This window comes from Leptidea sinapis, chromosome 15, assembly GCF_905404315.1.
Source record: "Leptidea sinapis chromosome 15, ilLepSina1.1, whole genome shotgun sequence".
NCBI lineage: Eukaryota > Metazoa > Arthropoda > Insecta > Lepidoptera > Pieridae > Leptidea > Leptidea sinapis.
In genome coordinates this window covers 9,983,315-10,007,916 of record NC_066279.1, presented here as the reverse complement: position 1 = coordinate 10,007,916, position 24,602 = coordinate 9,983,315, and the positions used below count along the sequence as shown (strand labels likewise).

General features: G+C 34.1%; 1 protein-coding gene across 1 annotated transcript; it reads left to right on the top strand.

The window, feature by feature from the left end:
• On the top strand, window positions 1-24,602 carry LOC126968478 (uncharacterized). The gene is made up of 11 exons (XM_050813543.1): window positions 1-129; window positions 2,276-2,339; window positions 12,489-12,585; window positions 13,635-13,728; window positions 15,232-15,354; window positions 17,164-17,289; window positions 18,623-18,709; window positions 19,227-19,306; window positions 20,306-20,414; window positions 22,589-22,727; window positions 24,361-24,602. The coding sequence occupies exons 1-11, from the start codon at window positions 90-92 to the stop codon at window positions 24,521-24,523; spliced, it is 1,122 nt and encodes a 373-aa protein (XP_050669500.1). The 5' UTR covers window positions 1-89; the 3' UTR covers window positions 24,524-24,602.

Here is a 24,602-nt window from a genome sequence, read left to right as displayed (position 1 = left end):
CTTTACGATAGTAGGTACTTACTTAGAAACCTAATAATCTTTTGAATTAAGTATCAGAATAAAATTATAATTATTATTTAAAAATCGCCATGGATAAATATGTGACAAGAGAAAGACGATTGGATGCAGGTAAATTTTTATACTAATAAAATATCTACAAATTTTTACTACAAGATTTTTAAAAGAAAACTTTTTAAAATTATTAATAAACTTTTAATAATAAATTCCTTTGAACATTAGTTCAGTACCTATAATATCTAATTACAAAAAAGTATGATTAATTATTCCGAGGTTTTTTGTTTTCCGACCATGCAGTAGGTTTTCCGACCTACAGAACGATAGGCAATGATCGAAAGTCTTTTTGATGTAAGTCCACCAACTATTTAAAATGTATATGGTACATAGGTGTCTATTCACCTTAGAATGTGTGATTTGGCCTTCTCGGTAAAACATTCGCCAATAAGATGCCTCTAGCTGTTGTCCTCCACGAAAATAAATTTATTCGTGTATGCTTTGGTAATTCTCAGTTTAAACATTTGTCAATAAGGTAATTTTAGTCGCCCTCCACAACAATAAATTAATTCGTAAGTAATCGAGGGAGCAATTACTGTCTAATATGGCGCGGCCCCGAGTAAGTAGAACATGTTCTCTATTAGAACTCTTCCCACTCGCGTAAGTAATGTAAAGTATGAGGGTTAAAACAATTTTACTTTTTTTCATCCAACAACTTGTTACTTTTTTATTACATTTTGACCCGACTGAATCAGACTCCTTTCAGAAACGTTCTAGTTTATTAGTTCACTACCAGTCAGTAGGTATATTTAGGTCGGAAAATTGAGTGTTTTTTGTGTTATGTTTATATCGCTGGCATGTGACAAAAATTTCAGTGTATAGGTCAATAAAAAGTATTTTAGCGTAGGATTCTAAAGTACACTGACCTTAAACAATAGTACCTACAATGCTCTCTTTTAGAGTACGGTTATCTCACTTCCCATCAAGTGAACCTTATAAATCTAGGCTCATTCGTAGTTGGCTGATATTGCAAGATTTTTTTTTAAAGAACATAATCGTTATTACTAGCTTACATCTGTAAACAATTCGGCCCGTGTTTCGCCTCTACACGAGGCATCCTCAGGACGTGTTGTCTCGCCTAAATCTGGCACGAGGAGTCTCGTACACTAAAGAAAACTTAAATCATTTGTATAATTATGGATTTCCGCAAAGTAACGCCTATAAAATTTTCTCATTCCATTTCATTTCATCTCATAAATAATATACTATCTCCCTAGACAATAATAATACATTACGTATTGGTCTCCGCTGCGCTTCAACTAGATACCGCAGTACCTAAGAACAGTAGCTTTTTTATTACGGCAACTATTTAAATAACGTGGCATCTTGAGACTCAATGGCATCTTTAAAATTTTGTAACATACGCTTCGTGTTATTTTACATTTAAATTAATAAAAAACAAAATACTTACTGATGATATTACATGATACCAGTCTCTTTTTTATTTCTTGTAGTATTATTTTTACAAAGAATTACCACGCAACCCGGCATTTTAGTTTCAATTATTAACAAAGTATATCAGAACATGTGGCACGTCAACGTCACGCAGTGTTCAGTGTTAAATTCGAATAAATTGTCTGTTCAAAAAACAGCTCGCCGCGTTCTCCTAACGAGTCTACTAATCACACAAATACTCACCTTAACATTCATACAAACAATACGTTTGCACCTACTGTGATTGGGACCCAGGATCCATAGTGAGCTATTTTCCAGTGGGAGGCTCCTTTTCACAGGATGCCCGACTATTATGGTTATAACAACGGCGCCTATGTCTGCAGAAGTAGTAATGTGTAAACATTACTATGTTTGGGTCTGAAGGGCGCCGTAGCTAGTGAAATTACTGGGTAAATGTAACTAAACATCTTATGTCTCAAGGTGACGAGCACAATTGTAGTGCCGCTCAGAATTTTTAAGTTTTTCTAGAATCCTGAGCGGCACTGTATTGTAATGGGCATGGCGTTTCAATTACCATCAGCTGAACGTCCTGCTTGTCCCGTCCTTGTTTCGATTTTATTTTATGAAAATAAGTTCATTAAAAAAATGAAAGCATCATCAAGATCATCAAAAACTGGGCTAACAGACTTATCCTAATTGTACAACTGGTACTAATAATACGTTTGTTAAAAGCATCATAAACGGCTGTTTGTAAATTATATAAAAAGTAATATGAACAGTATTTGTATGATAAAATCCTCGTTTTCAGAGTACCCCAAGGGAAATCAGATGATTGCGTTTTCAGCAACTAGCGCAGGAAATAATATTACTATGTAAGTACCTGCGTATTGAGGCGGACTGATCCCGTCCCAGGAGATCTAGCTTAGTGTTATCTTTTATAATGTTATTTAAGGTTTTAGAATTATAAATTGTTATCTCTCATTATATTATTATCTTCTATTATATATATAAAATTGGAGGTGTGTGTCCCTATATTTCACCTTGCAGCCAAAACTACGCATCGCAGACCAAAAGTGTTTGTATGTGGCAATAGGTACAAGGTTCCCATTGTGCACTATGGTGGTTGCAAGTCGATAATTATAAGGGTGTAAAAGATACGGGGGTTGAAAGATGTTAACTTTGAAAATGTGACTATTATTGATCTAAAATGGTCTGGATTGTTCAGGAAATTTCTGGAATGTTCTAGAAAGCTTTAATATGTATACCAATGTTCTGATCGATCGAAAATGTTCTAGAAAATTCTAGAATGATCTAGAAAATTCTAGAATGATCTAGAAAATTCCAAAATGATCTGGGAAGTTCTAAAATGATATGGGAAGTTCTAAAATCGATGTTTAGATTCTGATCGAATGAGAATGTTCTAGAAAATTCTAGAATGATCCAGAAATGTTTAGAATGATCTGGGAAATTCTGGAATGATGTAGGGAGTTCTAAAATCTATGTTTAGATTCTGATTAAATAAGAATGTTCTAGAAAATTCTAAAATGATCTGGGAAGTTCTAAAATCTACATTTAGATTCTAATCGAATGAGAATGTTCTAGAAAATTCTAGAATGATCCAGAAATGTCTAGAATGATCTGGAAAATTCTAGAATTATATAAAGAGTTCTAAAATCTACGTTTAGATTCTGATTGAATAAAAATGATTTAGAAAATTCTAGAATGATCTAGAAATTTATCGAATAATCTAGAACATCCAAGAATAATTTGGATATCTTTGGAATGTATTCCAAGGCTCTGATTGATCAAATATATTTCAAATGTTCGAAAAAATTCTAGAATCACCTAGAAATTTCTAGAATGATCTAGAATATTCCAGAATGTTTTAGAAATGATTTATATGCCACGGTTTTGAACGATTAAGAATGTTCTAGATTGTATGCTAATTTTCTGATCAATATAGAATGTTCTGGAAATTCCTCCAATGATCTAGAAAGCTCCAAAATGTATCTCAACTTTTTGATAGATTAGAAATATGCTGGATCGTTCTAGAAACTTTTAAAATTTCTTGAGATACTTAAAAGTCGAAATTATTAGAACATTCCGGAAAATTTGGTCGGTAGTGGGGATAATTTTTGCGACTATATAAGCCGAAATGTCAAACCCGTGCTTCAGTCGATTTTTTATAAGAATTGTATAACGAAAAAATAAATATTAAAAATTAAATAATCATAAATAACGGCGTATAGTGTTTTTTAAAGTGAAGAATCAAAAGTTTTAACGTGCAGTGTAATACACAATATTGTTTCTTTTTTTTTTAGTTTTTTTATTTTAGTGCAGTGTGAAAAAGGTGAAAAAAAAAATTAAAATATTACTAACGATGCCGAAACGTAAATGCGTATTCTCTCGTTCTCCAATTGTATCGAAAAGGCAAAAAATGTCACGGAGAAATGAAACTACAGACGAAAGAGAACAACGTCTCACATTACTTCGAGAAAATTATCATCAAAGTCGAAATAATCAGACTGAAGAGCAGCTTAATGATTCTAAAGAAACGGACCGAATCAGAAAAAGATTGCAAAGAAAAAGAAAGACAAATGAACAGGCAGTAGATAGAAGAATACAAAATGCAAAAAGAATGCGTGATCTTCGACAAAATGAACAAATGGAGGCTCAAGTTTCTAAAACAACTGTATATTCTGTTCGTCAAAAACGTCGGGAAAAATACAGTCTTGAACTAGAGGCGTTTCATTATAATCCTACTAGAAATTATTTTGAACATTCAAGTATAGTGATCGGAAGAATGAATGAAGTATGCAAATTTTGTGAAGCTAAAAAATTCAAAGGAGAAACGCAAAGTATATGCTGTTCAAGTGGCAAAATTAAATTACCAGAGTTAAAATCACTGCCACCGGAATTTCTAGAATATATGAAAGGAGAAACACAAAATTCTAAAGAATTCTTACAACAAATTAGAAATTACAATGCATGCTTTCAAATGACTTCATTTGGAGCAACTGCAGTAATTGAAGAAAAAGGATTTAATCCAGTATTTAAAATACAGGGACAAGTATATCATAAAATTGGATCATTATTGTCACTCCCAAATAATACTCCGAAGTTTTTACAAATTTACTTTGTAGGAAATGAAGAAGACGAACTGGATCAAAGGCTTTCAAATTATACAGAATTGCGTCGAGATATTATTCTTCATTTACAGCGCTTTCTACATGAAAATAATGAGTTGATAAAGATATTTAAGACTGCGATGGAAAAAATGGTTTCGGATAATTATAAAATAATAATTCGGGCAGATAAAAAGCCAATTGGCGAACACGAAAGACGATTTAATGCACCTCAAGTAAATGAAATAGCCGTAGTTATGGTGGACAATGAAAGTAGTTATAGGGATATTGTGGTATAACGAAGAAGTAATAAGTTGGAACGCATCGCTGAAACTCATCACATATATGACGCCTTACAGTATCCACTAATATTTTGTCATGGTGAAAACGGTTACCATTTTAATATTCAGCATGTTGATCCACAAACAAATAGCCCTACAAACAAAAAAGTTTCTTACAAGGAATTTTACGCATATCGGATAATGGAGAGAGTGAATAAATACAATCATATACTCAATTGTCGGAAATTGTTTTTACAGTTTATTGTTGATATGCAAGCAAAAATAGAAGCAGAAAGATTGTTATTTATCCGTCTAAATCAAAATAAATTACGAACGGATGAATATATTCACTTACGAGATGCTGTAGCCAATGATGGGGATGTTGAAAATTTGGGACGAATAGTAATTTTGCCTTCTACATTCATTGGTAGCCCTAGGCATATGCTTCAATATGCACAAGACGCAATGGCGTATGTGAGAAAATATGGTCGTCCTGACTTATTCATAACGTTTACGTGCAATTCGTCATGGAAGGAAATTAAAGATGAGTTACAATTTGGACAAAAGTCACATGACAGACATGATTTAATTGCGCGCGTGTTTAAACAGAAACGAGTAAAATTCATTAATGCAATTGTGAAGAGTTGTATTTTCGGAAATGTTAATAGCTGGATGTTCTCCACTGAGTGGCAAAAGAGAGGGTTGCCACACTCACACAATTTAATTTGGCTGAAAGAAAAAATTCACTCAAATCAAATCGATGACGTTATTAAAGCAAAATTCCCAAATCCGGTTGAAGATCCTGTTCTATATGAAATAATCGTGAAACAAATGATACATGGACCTTGCGGGGCACTTAATATGCAATCACCCTGTATAAAAGATAATAAATGCTCAAAATGATATCCAAGATCATTTTTGAGTGAGACGCAAACGGGAGATGATGGATATCCGCAATACCGACGTCGACCACCGAGTGAAGGAGGATTTACAGCAAAAATTAGAGTACGGGGTGAAGAAATCGAAATTGATAATCGATGGGTTGTCCCTTATAATCCGTTATTATCGAAAATGTTTAATGCACATATAAATGTAGAATATTGCAGTTCAGTTCAGTCAATTAAATATGTGTGTAACTATATTAACAAAGGAAGTGATTTGGCTGTCTTTGAAATTACAAATGAAAATAGATATGATGAAATTTTAAGTTATCAAATGGGACGATATATAAATAGTAATGAGGCAGCTTGGCGTATATTGGGGTTTCCGATTCATGGCAGGGATCCAGCTGTTTTTCACTTAGCAGTTCACCTTGAGAATGGGCAACGGGTATATTTTACTAATCAAACAGCACAAAAAGTTGCAAACCAACCTGTTAATACTACGTTAACTGCATTTTTCGAATTGTGTCGAAGTGATCTGTTTGCTAGAACTCTTCTTTATGGAGATGTTCCCAGTTATTACACATGGGATTCATCGCGAAAAGTATTTAATCGACGAAAGAAAGGAGTTTCGGTTGAAGGATTTAAAGGTCTGTCTTCAAAGATAAAGATAAAGTATATACGGTACATCCAAAGAATGCTGAATGTTTCTATTTACGTCTACTACTTCATGAAGTACGTGGACCAACTTCTTTTGAAGATCTTCGAACAGTTGATGGTTACATTTGCGAAACGTATCGTGAAGCATGCCAGCGTCGTGGTTTATTAGAAAATGATAATCAATGGGAGCAGGCAATGAAAGAGGCAGCAGAAACAGAAACAGCGAATCAACTGCGAGAACTCTTTGCTATAATTCTAACATCGTGTAATCTTTCAAATTCGAATAGACTATGGCTGAAATATCGTGATAGTATGAGTGATGATATTCTAGCAAGACTACGTAGAGAAAATCAAGATATGAATATTACATTCAACGATAATATTTATAATGAAGCTTTGATAATTTTAGAAGATCAATGTTTCGCAATATGTAATCAAACTTTAGTTACTCTCGGAGTGCAATCTCCTAAAAGAAACGAATTAAGCGTGACTAATTCTGAATTATCAAAAGAACTTAATTATAATAAAGATGAATTGCAACGTTACATTGAAGAAAATGAACCAAAATTAACACGAACACAACGAATAGTATATAACACAATAATAAATCGTATTGAGACGAATGCAGGAGGAATAATCTTTTTAGATGCACCCGGAGGTACTGGAAAAACTTTCCTCATTAATTTGGTCCTAGCTACAATTCGGGTGAAAAATGAAATAGCATTAGCATTGGCATCCTCTGGAATTGCCGCGACATTAATGGAAGGTGGAAAAACGGCACATTCTGCACTAAATTTGCCATTAAATGTAGCTGAACAAGAATTCCCAGTCTGTAATATCACAAAATTTTCTGTACGTGGCCAAATTTTAATAAGATGCAAACTTATAATATGGGATGAGTGCACGATGGCTCATCGAAAATCACTGGAAGCGCTGGATAGAACATTACAGGATCTTCGGAAAAATACAAAACTAATGGGAAATGCTTTATTGCTAGTAGTATCAGGGGATTTTAGACAAACGTTACCAGTTATTCCAAAATCAACACCAGCTGACGAAATAAATGCATGTTTAAAGCGATCAATTTTTTGGAACAATGTTGAAAAGTTATCACTGACAGAAAATATGCGAGCGTTAATTACTGGAGATCCAAAAGCACAAGAGTTTGCCGACAATCTTTTGAAAATTGGGAATGGCACCTACCCACTAGATCCACAGTCTGGTAAAATAATTTTAACTGAAGAGATATGTCATGTGGTAGACACCGAAGAACACCTTATAGACAAAATTTATCCATCCATACAACAAAATTATTTAAATAAAACATGGTTGTCTGAGCGAACAATTTTGGTTACAAAAAATGATGCAGTAAAACGAATAAATGAAAAAATACAGGAAATGATACCGGGAGAGGAAAAACTCTATAAATCAATAGATACAATGATGAATCAAGATGAAAGTTTAAACTTTCCAACGGAATTTTTAAATTCATTAAACCCACCTGGTATGTCTTCTCATGAATTAAAGCTAAAAATTGGATCACCAGTCATATTAATGCGAAATCTTAATACGCCAAAATTGTGCAATGGTACAAGATTATGCGTAAAACAAATTTTGAACAACATCATTGAGGCAGAAGTTCTCACTGGCAAAGAAAAAGGAAACTTGGTTTTTATACCAAGAATTCCAATAATTTCGAATGATTTACCATTCTATTTTAAACGGTTACAATTTCCTGTACGACTAGCTTATAGTATGACTATCAATAAGGCGCAAGGTCAGACGTTCCGATTTTGTGGAGTTAATTTAAAAGAATCCTGTTTTTCACATGGTCAACTCTATGTAGCTTTTTCACGCGTAGGACAGAAAGAAAATTTATTTGTTTATGCACCAGAATGCAAAACTGTAAACGTAGTATATAAGAATGTATTTTAATAAAAATGTTTAGGATATCAGTTAATGTTAGATGATAAAAGATATTAATGTCAACTTAGTCGTAAGATTTTAATGTAAAAATAAGTAAGATCAATAAATTAATAAGAAAAAAGAAAATGTGTCTTTTATGTGAAAAAATTGTGAAGTAAGTAGTGATAGATTATTAACATTAACAAATAAGTATACAATTAAAAATGACCCAGCGAAGCGGGTATTCATAGCTAGTATCAATATAAAAATATAGGTACCTATCTATAATGACTACGCAAACTTTAAGCAAATGTTTTATTGGATATAGCACTATAGTTTTTATAAAAAAATGCAATGGTTTGATTTATGGAAGAGGAGGAGAAATTAGCTTACGAGTCTCTTGCAACAACAGAAGACTCACAGGAGCGTTGCCGGCCTATAAGAAAGGTGTACGCGCTTTTTTGAAGGTACCGATGTCGTATTGTCCCGAAAACACTGCACAAGGAAGCTCATTCCATATGGTGTGACGCGCTCATGTTGATGGTTGGATAGTATTTACTGCCTAGGCCTACGCATTATATGTATGAGTAATGACGACGTCGCCTGAGCCGTATCCAGCGATGGCGACTCTTGCCTCTTGTTTCTGGCGTGTGCTGGACCGTGGATAGTAAACACAATCTAAGTCTGGAACATTCGGTCACTTGTCGCGCATTACATCTAGTCTGTGCTATTCATATATATATTAATATTCATATTCACATGTGGATCTTGGGAGTTTGCTTTAGATCTAAGAAACTCCGAAAGTCGAGTATCCTCAACCATTGTTACGCCTTTGAGCTATATTTGAGCGCTAAATGGGTTGATTATGAGCTTCTTCCCATTTATCCGTTGGTATAGTGGTTGCATATTTAAGCAGGCAACGACAAATGATAATATTAAAGTATTTTTTCTTCACTTATCCGTCAGTCCTTTCCAGCTCACTTTCAAAATGTCTTGACTATTATATATTTTATACTTATCTTATAATAATAATAATATGTCATTTATTTCAGGCATTTTAAACCCATTACAGTAAATTGAATAAAATAGAATAAGATGTACTTTAAAATAAAATTGTATACATCACAGTACTTAATAATTAAGTAACTTAAAACTAAAATTGCCCCAAGGGGGGGTTCGTACAAAAAGTAATGTACTGATAATACTTTTTCCGGTTAATGTCACGATGTACCGAAAGCCAGTAATGGAGTATAGGATTCTCTGGGTGCTCAGAACATGCACTGAGCATTTCGTTTTCGGATTCGCGAATGCGAGACCAAAAAGCAGCAACTCGTGATCTTATCACTGTGAAATAATCGGGGACTGTGGCGTCGGCAAACATGCCTGACGCACTGCAATATTTGGGCAGTCTCATCAGAATACGATATGCATTATTATACTGCACTCTGATGCTGCTTCATGCAGTTTTAGTGCAGTTGACCCAAACTGACACGTGTAGAAGCATTGACAATATGCTCTAAACAGTGTCAGCTTCGCCTCAGGACTGCACCGTGCAAACCGGCGTGCGAGCATATTGCATCGAACAGCCAGAGCCCTCCGCTCGCTTTCTATATCTTTGCTATCACACAAATTCTCAGTTAGGATACGCCCCAAGTACCTGAATCGGTCCACTCTATCTATGGATACACCGTCTAAAAAGACCATCGGAATTTTCTCCAGACCTTTCTTAGCCGGAAACACCATCATTTGTGTTTTTTTACATTATATTTGAGGCCATGCTGCCCTGCATATTTTTCACAGGTAGCCAGCAGTTTCCTGAGGCCTCTGATTGAGGGACTTAGAAGCACCATATCGTTAGCGTAGCTGAAGTTATTCACGTACGTTTTCCCTATGTGACAGCCAACTACGGCATTTCTAAGTTCCACAATTAGATCATTGGCATAAAGGCTAAAGCGGTCCTCTCCTTGACGCACGCCGCACTCTAATCTAAAGTCATTAGAGATGGCGTCGCCCCATTTTACATAATTTTTTTGGTTTTCATACCAGTATCTCAACAAATCTACAGTTTTTTGCGGTACATTCGACAAGGTGAGTTTTTGCCATAGTAATTGATACTTTACCAGATCAATAGCTCGGCTCAGGTCTAAGAAGCATGCGTATACAGCGGTGTCGCTACATGTGTAGTATAAATATAGCAGATTCCGTTGAGAGACCGGGACGAAAACCAAACTGCGCATCATCAATCTTTAAATTACGGTTTACATCCGGGTAAATAAATCTCTCCAGTATTTTTCCTATAATAGTACCTAACGAAATTGGCCTATAGTTTTTGAGATTGGAGAGATCGACAGTTTTATTTTTAGGAATAGGAACCACCACAGTTTTCATGAGATTTTTTGGCAAGTAACCTGTATTTATGCAAATCGTAAAGACTATAAATTTTATCACCTGCATAAAGAATATGTTCCAGGCTTAATCCATCAAAACCTGGAGCCTTTCCCCTTTTCATTTTAGTGGTAACACTGGCTATATGGTGCGATGAATAACGAAGAGGTTTGCATTCAGTACTACTATCATCACCAGGCGATGAGGCATATTCTGCTTTACGAGTAGACAATGGGTCCACTTTGAAGTGGTGCGAAAATAAGTCGGCAATGAGTTTTGGTTCATGCTCTTTATCAACGCTCGCAGGTAAATTTGATCTATAGTTCAGACGTTTCGTGGCCTTCCAGAATTTTACGAAGTTTTTATCTGCCTAATGAGAGGCTAGAATATGCATCTTTATCTGGTCCTCGTTATCTATCTGTCAAATATAACATTCATTCATTTCACTTGTAGCTGTACCTACAACCAATAATATCAATTAATACAAATGTCTAATATTTAACTTGTAACGTAATACCTTCGTAGCATTATAGATCGTAGAAATTTTAATCGTGCATAATAACTGTAATAAGCATATGCCGAAAGATTCGTTCTGAAAAGAAAAATTTATTTTATATAACGTAATATTAGCTCTGATAAGAACCATTTCATAATGCTGTACATCAACTCATAGAATCATACAGATCACCAGTAGTCATCTCATCGAAGCATCGTCACGTTCTCCCGACGACCGCAGATATACTCACGTGATCAGTCATACGCTCCGCGTTACACAACCGCACAGCAAGGCCGAGCGTACTCGTCTGACGCATCGGGGCGTCGATCACTATTCATGCAATTTCAATCAATGAGCGACACAGTAGGTGCTAAATGCTCATTGACATCGTATGATCGAGGTTCGACGCGAGTTTACACAAGCCCGCGCTCGCTGGCCGGTTTACTGCGATAGCATTAGTTTTAGAGCGAGATAGAACACATAATATTAATCTCAATTCTTATTGAATGAAACGTTTTACTATTGGTCAAAATGTAAGCTTTAGTATTGGTGTGTATTTTCTAAACTTGTAAATATTTTTTAAGTAACAATTGTAATTGGTTAACTAGTTTTAAGGATTTTGTATATATATCATGCAACTTTCTAATAAATCATCTTCCACATATTCCTCACAGTCAAGCAGTTGTTTTATTTAATCTCCAAACGCTCAGTCTCTAAACACTCTTCTACTTCAACGACTTGCACACGACACCTCAACTACACAAGAACTAATTTATCTAATCCTGTTAAGACAGACGAAATATAAATCTTTAAGAAGATATCAATCTTTCTTTTGTTCATCGCGAACAGCACCAGTTTGCGGTTTACACCGTAGCCAATATTTGAAATAATATCTCGCTTTTTGGTGACTCTCACGAACGTGGTAGTTCTATCCCAAAACTTTCTTATGTCTTACGGGTACATCGTGACACACACTCTTTTTGGCAGCGTCTTGTAAAACCTTAACAATACTGTCATAATAGCGGTCTAATAAAAATAATTGGGCATTACATATTGCGAATTACATTATGCGAATAATATTACGAAAATGCGTTAAAGAATTAAAATCCATCAATTGAGAACAAATTACGATGCGATAGAAATATTTGCATCATTAGCCAGCTATTGAAATCTACGTAGACAGCCGCACGTTATTGCGTAAATAGTGTTCAAACCACTATGTAGTTTTGAACTACATACTTAGTTTATCATAGTATTATAATATACATATTACTTTGTAAAATTTCAGGTATCCAGTGCAAAACCCAGGACATCGTATTGCTCCCAATGTGCAACATTATTATGGTGCTCCTATAAATACGCCGATTGCAACATATGGGCAAAACGTAATTATATTTTTTTAAATACTACAATTATTTATGAAGTGAAAACTGAAAACTTTAGTGGCGTTGAGCACTTTTAATGAGATTGGTATAAAATATTAAATTCCGCGTCAGGGCACGTGACCCCATCGAAAATATATAAGACAGTCGTTGAAATAATGGATGAAAGTTAAATTTTTTTAGGTATATGAATTGTCATATTTGTGTACGATAAACGATATTGTATTTAACCACGTGAATGGTACTTTGATACTGATAAATAAAGCAATTCGTGCGAAATTATTCTCTAACCATTCCAAAATAATCAAAAATGCCAACCGTTAATGTTCAAGTTTTCATTTCTGCCGGCAATCCCGTAGTGCAACCCGTTATTTTTTTAAAGTGTTTTTCAAAGAGGCAAATCTTCAGAATGAAAGACCCATTTCAACGATATCATAGCTTTTCCTTTCAGATTTAAAGCAATGTACCCAATTTTCGTCACCGAGGTAAATATTATACGCAGCCAATGCATGTTCTCTGTTATATTTCTATTATTTTAACAGCACCACTATACACGGAGTCATTTCAGGACATCCATTAAATCCGTTATCCAGTATTCATGGAGTACATGTACACTTGGATCATACCAATATGCAAAACAGTACAAATTTTCGATAACAGCAGGAGCAATGAAAATCGACCACGTCTGAATTCACTGCACAAGGAATACATAAAGTTGGAGATGGAGCTTCTTACTAAATGCCAATTGAAATCTCTGACAACATTCTTGTTGGCACAAACTAAAGTGAAAATTATAAGAACCATGGCACCAATATTTTCATTTTACAATTAACGGCACTGCCACTTTTAAAACGACGCCGCATATTAAATACAAATGACAATAACACAAACTAATACAAATACTCTCGGAGTGCTAAATTTGCAAATTATGTAGTTGTTTTTAAATAGTTGGTCAGTACAGAATCTTTACAGTGCGGCCCATGTATAAACCTTGGTTAAATCGAGAAAAAAAATCAAAAGTGCAATACTTTATTCAGGCTTATAATTTTCAGGTTCATAATCAAGGACAATTTGTTTCTGGAATAGATCCAAATTATCTTGCAGCGTATAATGACAATAATGGACGTTATGTGGCAGCTGCACCGGGTAAGTTACTATTGTATCCCAGTACGAACATGGTACAGTTGCAAATATTGTGACGATTGAGATTTCCTTTAGAAAAAAAATACGTCTGAGTCTTTTAATCTCATCTTTTTCTAATTCTCGTCTTTCAAGAATTTCAAGTGGCTTATCATCTCTTCTTCATTCTTAAATATTTCAAAAATAAATTGCGGTACTACCGGTTACAAATAAAAGACATCTTTTAAAATTTAACTTATAAGCTTCTGTTGAAAAATAAAAACGTTAAATATTTTTTTACCTTACACCTACTACTTTGGAATCGTTTCTTTTGAGATTATAAATAGATAATATTATCCTTACTTATAACTGAAAATGTTAGTTAATTTGTTTATCACGGTGAAAGCGTGATAAACAAATTTTAAATATTATTATATTTTATTTTAAATAATTTTAAAAACCTTAAGTAATTACTCAACCGATCATAATGCATTTTTGCGCACAAGTTAGCAGATATACGGAAAAAGACATAGGATTATTCCGAATTATAACGTATGACAGCGAAAGAAAGCTATGAAAGGTCGCCGCACAAAATCCTCACTATTATATTATTAAAATTGTGACAACATAGGTATCGTTTCTAAGGTTCTCAGGGTTGTAGTGAACGAGTTTGGCATCAATTTTGAAATCCAAGATGGCGACCGAGCAAAATTATCATTATTGCACAAAAATGGATAATGTTTTCAAGGATCATTTTGTTAATCCAAAATCGCCGCTGCGCAATATAAGCATAGCAGCTATGTGGATATCGAGCAGTTCCGACTAAAATTCTTGAGTAAAAAACTATATTATATATTTATACCATGGTATTTATTATATATATATATATTATATATATGACCAATATACATCCCATGTTCGGATTGATTTGTATACAAGGCCTCTGTTTACAACCTAAATGCTTAAGCCATTTTAGGCACTTTTTGCAGTACTCTAGCACTCACCGAAACATGTACATATATCAAAGCAAAAGAGAGAGATAGATATTGAAGATTTTGATTTTATTTGAAAATAATTTAGGCATAAGCCTTAAAAGCAAGGTAAAAAGAGTCGAGATGTTTTCCATGGAAAAATTGTCACTATTGTTCCCTCTTAACCTCTTCAATCTTACAAGATGACGAGCGCATCTTAGTACTGCTCAGATTTATTTTTCAAAAATAATAAAGGCAGGATTAGGCCTTAATAAAATTTACTCGAACGTTTTCCTAGTCTCGTTAAGGTTGCCTTTAATTGTTTCCGTAGAATCATCATCATCATCAGCAGCTGGAAGACGTCCTGTAGACGACTGCTGGACAAAGGCCTCCCCCAAAGATTTCCACGAAGATCGGACCAGCGCTGCTCTCGTCCAACGTATTCCGGCGATCTTGACCAGATCGTAGTTCAATCTTGTGGGGGGCCTACGATTATTATTATCAGCATACGAGTAGTAAATTTGTTGTTAATGGTATTATATTTATTTAAAAAAAACAGGTAAGCAAAATCCATCAGAGATGAGCTCATATCGAGGGAGTGCGTTTCACGATTATCATAATCGTTATATCGACGATGAAAAGTTTGAAGCTTATAATCGGTCCCCCGCGGCAGTGCCGGCTGGTGAGTAAACAATATTTCAATAAGTATTTAACAGTATTTAACTTGTAAATATATTCTAAAATAGAGGATTTTAATCTATACGAGACAAAGCTAAAAATATACAATAGACATAAGTAGCTAGATAGCATAATAAAGAGTTAGAAAATATAATAAGTATAATAAGTTTCAGTTCGTAAAAAATTTTTTTTTTTATAATTTATTCATTTCATGTTTTCACCTTTTTTGTTATGAGTGAAAGGGCAACCGCCACAATATACCGTCATCTCAGAGTCATGTAGGTAATAAAAAAGCGTTAATGAATCAACGTTTATAGGCTCAGAATGCTTTTATTTCCTACATAAATAAAATGATAGAGGTTTTCATTACAACGCAGCCTAGCGAAACTCTAATAAAAAAGCAATTCACTCGATTGTATGAAACGTGCAGTCATTTATAGATGTACAGATGACGGCTATAATCTTGTAAAAAACGGAGATCACCGAAATCCACTACGTTTTAAGCAACTGTTTACCTTCAAATTTATCGCCTTAATGCAGTTACTACTATTTCAAACTTATGTTCAAACCACTGCACGTTTCATACTAAACAAAATTTCAATTTTTACTTAGGCAGTTCCGCCTATTATAACGTAGTATTTACATCCTCTTTAGTTTTCATTTGTGTGCACATCAGGGAAAAGCTACTGGATATCTTCATTTAATATAATGTTAATAAAGTTTTAAGAAACAACGATTTTAATAAGCATTACTTGTTCAGTTATCTGTGGACGCTGATGAAGTCATGAGTATCAGCTATTTCCTTAATATTATATCAACGCATTTGTTTAAATGACTTCAACGTTCGTGACTAGCCGCATTCTAATTGCGGCAAAGGTTCTCTTCATTACTCCGAATGTAACGAATTCGGCGAAAAAAAGTTAGTTAGCAAAACTGAAAGATTAGTAGTAGAGTAATGGGCGGGGATTTGCAAAGGATGGAAAAGCTAATCTTGTTTATAGCGCTTAGCATTGACCTGTCACTGACATGAAACTTTTAGTGGGTATCCGTCATATTATGCTATGTCACCTAGATAAAATGTTATAAAATAATTAATAAATAAAATCAACGTATCTCTTCAACTAATATGGTTACACTTGCAAGATGCGAACGAACTCGCGTTCATAAATATTGAATATGTCTATATAACTATTATTGTTAATATTTGTTGTATACTAACTTCACTGTCCGTCTGTTCGAAATAAACTCAAAAACTACTGCACCAATTTTCGTGCTGTTTTCCCGAGGAAGATTTTAATATATAATTTGTTGAGTTTTTGTATAAGTACATTGGCTAATATAGAACGATATTTGTTGGAGGTGTCGGAAAAAATAAGCCGTCCGGGAGTTTTCAACGAAGACGCTGTCTGCACAATTTGCGATATAACAAAATAATGTACTGTCGAACTATGTATCTTATATTGGCCTACAGAAAAGTCCACGATGACATATGTGTATCTCTTAAGGATAACATACTATATCCATTTTAATACTTTAAAAAAAATAGCAATTATAAAGCGCTAATGTAAAAGCTGTTTACACAAATACGACATTGATCCTAATCATTTTATTACTATATAATCAACTTAGATTACACATTCCCGATGGTTTTAGACTACATTATTCCCGAATTCTTACATCATTTTTTGTCTATTGACAGAACAGTGTCTGTCGGGTCAGCTAGTGAGTAAACAAAGAGGTTAATAAATATGTAAACACTATTTTGAAAATTATCATATAATTAATTGATTAATAATGCTATCGTTTTAATTAGGAATACAAAATAAACATAAACCAACAGAGACAAGTCCATATCCAGTGAATGCGTATAACGATTACCAGAATCGTTTTACCGACGATGCAAAATTCGAAGCTTATAGTAGCCCAACCGGTACGGCTGGTGAGTATAATATAACAGTATTTAATGAATGAATAAGCCTTTATTGGAAACAATGTATAAATTAGTATAATTATAATATTATAATCTACGTATTATCTACTAGGATTAATACTAGGTACTTACTTATATCCAACTTAGTCCCTAGAATTAAATTCACTTTTTGCATATCTACTATTTCGTACTATGTTATACACCAATAGCCAATTTAATATATCAATAATACTATTATTTTGTCTAATGAGTCTCAGTAATATTCTATTCTGAGTGATATTATTAATTCTCATCATCATCATCTTCCGACATAGGGCTCCTCCAGAATTTTCCATTGTGAAAATATGTCCAAAGCAGATAGTCTCCACGTTGGTCCAGTTACTTTTATAAAATCATCTTCCCATCTAATGGGTTGTCTTTCTTGATTCCTTTTCCCTTGTCTTGGATACCAATTTATAATATATTTTGTACATTTTTCTATATTGCTTGGTATGTTCTACCCATCGCTATCATCAATTCTTTTACAGTGTTATCTATCCTTCCTTTTGTTTTCTTTTCATTTTGTGTTTTTTTATGAAAATAAGGGACGAGACGAGCAGGACGTTCAGCTGATTATCAGCTGATTTATTAATCATTATTATTAAGTAAGTGATACGCTCTGTCAATTTATAATTAGCTAGCATTAGTAATTTCACAAGCTACGGCGCCCTTTAGACCGAAACACATACATTAATGCTTCACGGCAGGAATAGGCACCGTTGTGGTACCCATAATCTAGCCGGCAAACCTGTGCAAAGGAGTCTCCCACTAGTTTTGTTAGTGTTACCTTGTCTATCCTTTTGATATTTAACGCGCAAAGAAAAAAAAAGGAAATAATACTATTAATGATAAACTAAATTGGCCATAAGTGTCAGGAATATAACTTGGTACGAAATATTAGATATACAAAAAGTGAATTTAATTCTAGGGACTAAATTGTATACAAGTGCCTAACGCTGAAATTCAGAGTAATATACTTGTTTGACTTGACTTTTGACCAAATTAGAAAAGACTTGTGTAATTACAAATAAATAATTGTATAGATATCATTATGGTTAAGCTCTGTTTAGTCAGCTATTAGGTACTTTTAGCACGTTTATATTTTATGTATATAATTTGTACGTACCTTTCGTTGTTCCAAATTCAAGAGTCCTTATTAAGTAGGTTTTAGTTCCGGATAATAGTCAGTATCGTTAGAGAATAAGGATAATTACTATCACCAACATCCCAATTGTTAAGTCCACTGAGACGACGTCTCGTATGAAATAAAACTTTTTACTATCTTCTTAAAATTCTGTCACAGGTATGAATGTTCCTGAAATATCAAAGAAAGTAAGTTATGAGGACATTAATATACGTGACAACAGGCCTCAAAATACCAATGCCAAGGGTGAGTTGACATAATATTTAAAATTAAAATATGAACCTTTTATAATAATCATACAAACACTTCTAAAAACAGTAGAAAATTGCATTCAATTTCTTGGGCGTAGGTCGTATATTCGTAAATGCATTTTGTAGTACTTCTAATAATTGTATCAAAGTATCATCATCATCACCATGATGATACTTTCATCATCAGCCGGAAGACGTGCCCTGCTGGACAAAGGCCTTCCCCATAAATGTAATAAAGTTTATAGTATTTTTTAATTTAATTTTTACTTTGTTGATTATCTATAGATATCTACTTCAATAGATTACTTATTGCAAAAACCATTGACTTATTATTTACTTAAGTTTCAGATTATTTATGTATTTTAAGAATGCTATGATTTTAAAACATGTCAAACACGACTCATCTCCGTGAGTTTCCACACCAAGCAGAGCTCGGTCATAAATCTAATTGTTTCTCTGCTTCGACGTGTTGTGCTTGAGACATTTAATGTCAACTGTTAATAATTTTACAGTGATGACTAAGCCAAAAGATCAGCATGAAAAGTTGAATACAACATCTATTCTTATTAAATCTCGATCTGAAAAACTTAAGGTAAGATTCAACAAAATTGATTATTAAGAAAAATACCAATCGAATTGAGAATCTCCTCCTTTTCGTAGTCGATTAAAAAAATAAGTAATTAATTACTATGTGATACATCAAAACTGTATCCTTTACTGTCTAAATACATTGGACCTGGTAAAATTAAAATTTTTCGAATTAATTAATTAACATTCAAAGTTTGATTACAACATGTTATATGTGGTTATATGCCATTTCCAGTAAAGGATATCGCAATACGACGTACCATTTCTGTTTGAAATAAATATACAATAATTATATTAAACGCCGACGACCTTAACTATTTTCAACTAAGTATGTATTTTTCGAAAAATAGTATTTTTATTTTTTAGTTTTTATATTCATCATGTAAACGAAGAGATAAGTGTAATTTCAGCTTTTAAAAATAAGTGGCTGCATATTATATTTGGCTTGTATTTTTCTGGATTATTCAAATTTTATATTTTGTTGCGTATTAGGAATCTTCAAGGTTCGGCCATACTCCTATTTCTCCTCCGGCCGGCAATGCATTTCTTGACCTCTAGTATTGTGGATTTCCATGTGTGGCTGGTTTTTACCTTACATCATATATCTCATTGCCCTCTCTAAGAGTCTTCAGACTTTTTTTTTGTAATTTGGAACAACAATCTATGCTTAAATGTCGGTCTCAGTGAGTCTTACATCTTTTGGTGTCAAGACACTTGGCCCGTGGGCCCCAGAGGTGCAGAGAATGTACGAAGTACCATCCTTCTCGCCTCAAAAGGGCTACTGGCAACCCAAGCGCTGGCAGCTGTTTCGGTCAACGGATCAGCCTAGCTGTCCAACGTGGAAATGCTGCCAGCATTCTTGGAACGCTTCCCCGTAATAATAGTTTTAATGTAAATTAATCATAGTATTGTGAATATAGTTATTAGATTTGTTTTGTTTGAATAAATGTAAATCTACTCGTATACTTCCCCTATTTATTCAACCTGTATTTCCTACTTCTAGGAACTTCATAAGAGTGGGCCACGGGTATTTTCTGGGCCGGTCGAAAAGGTTATGAAGTGGCACAAGTCATTACAAGATATAGGAATTCTTGTACTCTATGAAGTTGTTGGTAAGATATAGAAGTATATCAATATTGCCTGCATTTTAATTTAATAATACACACACATACACCTACACACTCACGCCTCTTTCACGTCGTGGTAGGCAGTGACAACAGAATGCCGCTTGCTTCTGTCATTACAAATCTCACGCGCTTCCTCTACATTCATTACTCTTTTATATTATACAAGCTTGCCGATTTCAGGTGCTTCGGACCTTTCCTTTTTTCAAAACGTTCCCAATTTGGTCCAATATTTACAAATGTAAATAAAATTTACATTTGTAAATTTGTAATATCATTTATATTAATTAATTTCTAAGCCTTTATTCACTCAAAGTGCATAGGTATGTCAACTTTTTTGTTATTGATGACATGCTGGCTGGTTGTAAAAAAAATCGATTATGTTTTGTTTTTTTCATAAAATTAAATGAAAGAGAATTTGTTTGAATTTAAGTGCGTTTTTATTACTACGTTTTAGTCTTGATTTTATAATTTTTCTAACCATTTAAATAAAGTTAGCGACAAAATTGAAGTGTTAGATATTCTTTACGTCATGGAGCTGTAGGGATGTTGCAAGCGGGAAGTCAATCTTAGGTATCTCGGCATTTTGGCATTCATAGAAGTGTTATTTGTCGTCTTCGGCAGCGCTACAATAATACAAGGGAACCCGCTGAACAGTATTCAGGTCGTAAAAGGAGTACAACCACTCGGCAAGACCGGTACATACAACTGACTGCAAGACGCCAGCCGATGTTAACCGCTCGAAAGATAAGTTTGAGGCTACAAAATTCAAGTGGTGTTGATGTAAGTCCCCAAACTGTGCGAAATCGACTGCATGAGTACGGCCTACCAATTAGGTGCCCACCGATACGTCACGGGAATCGCGCTCGTCGAAATGAATGGTATAGAGAAAGCAGAACATAGACCCAGGAACAATGGGATAAAATTATGTTTTCCGATGAGTCGCGATTCGGGTTTAGGCCTGATACAAGAAGGGTGCGAGTGTACCGTCGGCCCGGAAATACTGAAAGGCTCAGTTGAATTCAGGAAGTTCATCCATACAGCGGCTCAACAGTTATGGTATGGGCGGGTATTATGAAAAACAGGCGAACTGAGCTCGTTTTTTTAATGGAAACATGAACGCTGAAAATTACGTTGATGATATTCTCAGACCTTATGTCCATTTGCACAAACCTTTGGCTCCGATTTTACGTTAATGCATGACAATACGCGTTCACATACAGCTCGGCGAACCAGTCAATACTTGGCAACGGAGAACGTCCAGGTATTGCCCTGGCCTGCACAATCGCCAGACCTCCACCCCATCGAGCACGCATGGGACATGCACCATAGGCGTGTTTTGAAGGACTTGGACGGAGTGACAACAACCCAACTGCTGAAGGATTTGCTACAATTCCATTGGGAGCGAATATCGCAATATGACATAAACTGTCTCATTAATTCAATGAATAATCATTGCCGATAAGTTCTGAATAGCAGAGGCCATACTTTAAATTATCCTATTCTTTCACAGTAAATTCATTTTCTTTAGAAATTTCATTTTGTTAAAAAAATGTTTAGTTGCTTATGTACCTTAGTTTCTGCAGTATATTCTAATATTGTTAATTTCTGTTATTAAAAGAATTTATAAAGCCAACAGCTGTAATTTTTACTTCATAGGACCCTAAAAATATTATTTTAAATATAAAATACAATGTTATAATGTGAAAAACCATCCTAACATTTAAATTAGTACATGTTGATTAGACTTTTTTGATGTGTGTTTATTTGATTTGTCATTCTTTCTTTACTCATTCATTAAAAATTCATAATTTGATAATACTACTTACTATTGTAATATTCCATTAAAATATTAATATTTATATCAAAAGATCTCAAGCACAAAATATTTCCAGATTGTTTTAGTGCAATAACACGTTACTACCATGACTTCTTAATAAACCAGAACTTAACTTTTATAAAAGTAAAAAATTAATCATTACGTTCTACGATGAAATATTATTAATAAAAATATGCATTCAATATACAATCTTGGCCTAAACTTGTAAACGAAACTCCGAATCTTTATTAGTTGATCTACCTGCTGAAAACAACTCCTACAATAAAATTTGAAGATATAAGATATTCGTACAAAATTAATTCCTTTATTTTACATACTGTAGCCAAATGTGTATCCGTAAGAAGCGGGGAGTCCTGTTCTAAAAACTTGGTTATTAGAGATGATAACGGTCCAGCCATGCAAGTGGTTTACTACGAAATAGACTATCTCATGCCAGAACTGAAGCCACCGTGCACCGTTCGGTTTGTATATTTCACGAAACATTTATAAAGTTTGCCACTCGAAATTTAAAATAATTTTAATTTTATTCCTATGTTGTTGAATGTGAACAACGCGTGTGGAAATATGTTTACAGAAAAAAGATACATAGATAATATCATAAAATGATAATTCTGTTGTATCTATTCAATAAATATAAAAAAAAACATATAATAGGTGGTGTACCTATGCGATGCCAATTAATTATTTTTATAATTATCCTTTGTTTTTACTGAACTGTCGCTGTACTGGGTGGGTCAAGTTCATGTAGTAGGTCATATTTTAGTTTTTATTTCATCCCAATCAAATGAAAAAGAAAAGTAAATTTAAATGATATGACAAAATCCACGCGAGGTTGCGGGCGCCTGCTCGTAATATTAATAATGTATTTGGTTTTAATTAAATTATATCCCACCATCGTGCATCGGTCGAAATTAAATTATCTCCCAGTTGTCATATAGAGTTGTTGCCACGTGGTTTCCACTATAATCCTTGTATTCCCTCCACGAAGTGATACTCTTTCAATATATTATTATATTGTTTTTACGACAGCGCTGCTTCCAATAGCTACAATAAAGTCATTATTATGCAGCATGCGAATAGCATAATATTTTGTGTTTGCCAATTTGAAAGCGGAATAGTTTTAAAAATTGGCAAAGCGTGCATCAGTAAGCGTTTTCGATAAATTGCTGTGATTCAGCAATTGTGCCTCATAACTGTCCTTAATATTCAGTTTCGGCACTAAATTGCACTCGATGCGATTAAATCGTTATTTATAACAGCCCAATCAAACGGGTAAATTATAATTATTAAAATATATGCTTTTGTGTCCTTTATGCAATTTTGTTATTTTAACGAACTTTATGGTGATGCCATCTATCTAATACTGATACTCTGTGCCAAGACTTTCTCATTGGATTTCTACTGTGTTTGTTCTTATACTGCTATATGCCAAACATTTAAGATTCTAGATTGAAAAATGTATTGCAGCCTACATTTCTTGGGCTTATTATATCATTAGCAATTTAAAAGGATTTACTATAATCTTGTGATGCAATAAATGTAATTACTATTGGAATTACTAGTCATCTAAGAGTTGCAGCATTAAATCTCACACTATATTTCGTATTTTATTTAAAGTGATTATAATATTAAATGAAGTTTAGTTCACTAATAACCACGGATCATTTAGGACAACCTTTTTTTAAGTGACAATAACCTGTGACAATAACGCATGAGACGAGCTGGATGTTCAGCTGATAATAATTGATATGCTATGCCCATTACAATGCAGTGCCGGTCTGCATTCTTGAAAAACCCAAAAATTCCAAGCGGCAGTACAATTGCGCTCGTCATCTTGAGACATAAGATGTCAAGTGTCATTTGCCCAGCAACTTCACTAGCTACGACCTTTAGACCGAAACACAATAATGCTGTTGTGGTAACCATTATCTAGCTTGCATCCTGTGCAAAGGAGCCTCCCACAGGTAAATATGCCCTTAGTCGTTGCTTAGGACTCCATTGGGAGTTCCCTATTATTTTCATGCCCCGGGGGCAGTTTGTCTTGTTACTACATATTATTTTATTTCTTGTCTTCCACCGTTCTAACTTTGGCAGTGTAATCGGACGTATGCTAGCTGGTACCAATAGATTGCATGCTTTCAACGTGCGAATGGCGACTGGTGACGATGTGGCTACGTTGCCGAGACGTGCTGCGGTTGGAGCTCATCATGTCGCAAAACTGTGTAAAGAATACGGACCTGCTAATGAAAAGGCCTAATTTTATTTTATTATTACAGCTTTTGTCCAAATTTATTCTGATTTGTAACTCAAATAATAAAGATGTGTTCAATTGAAAA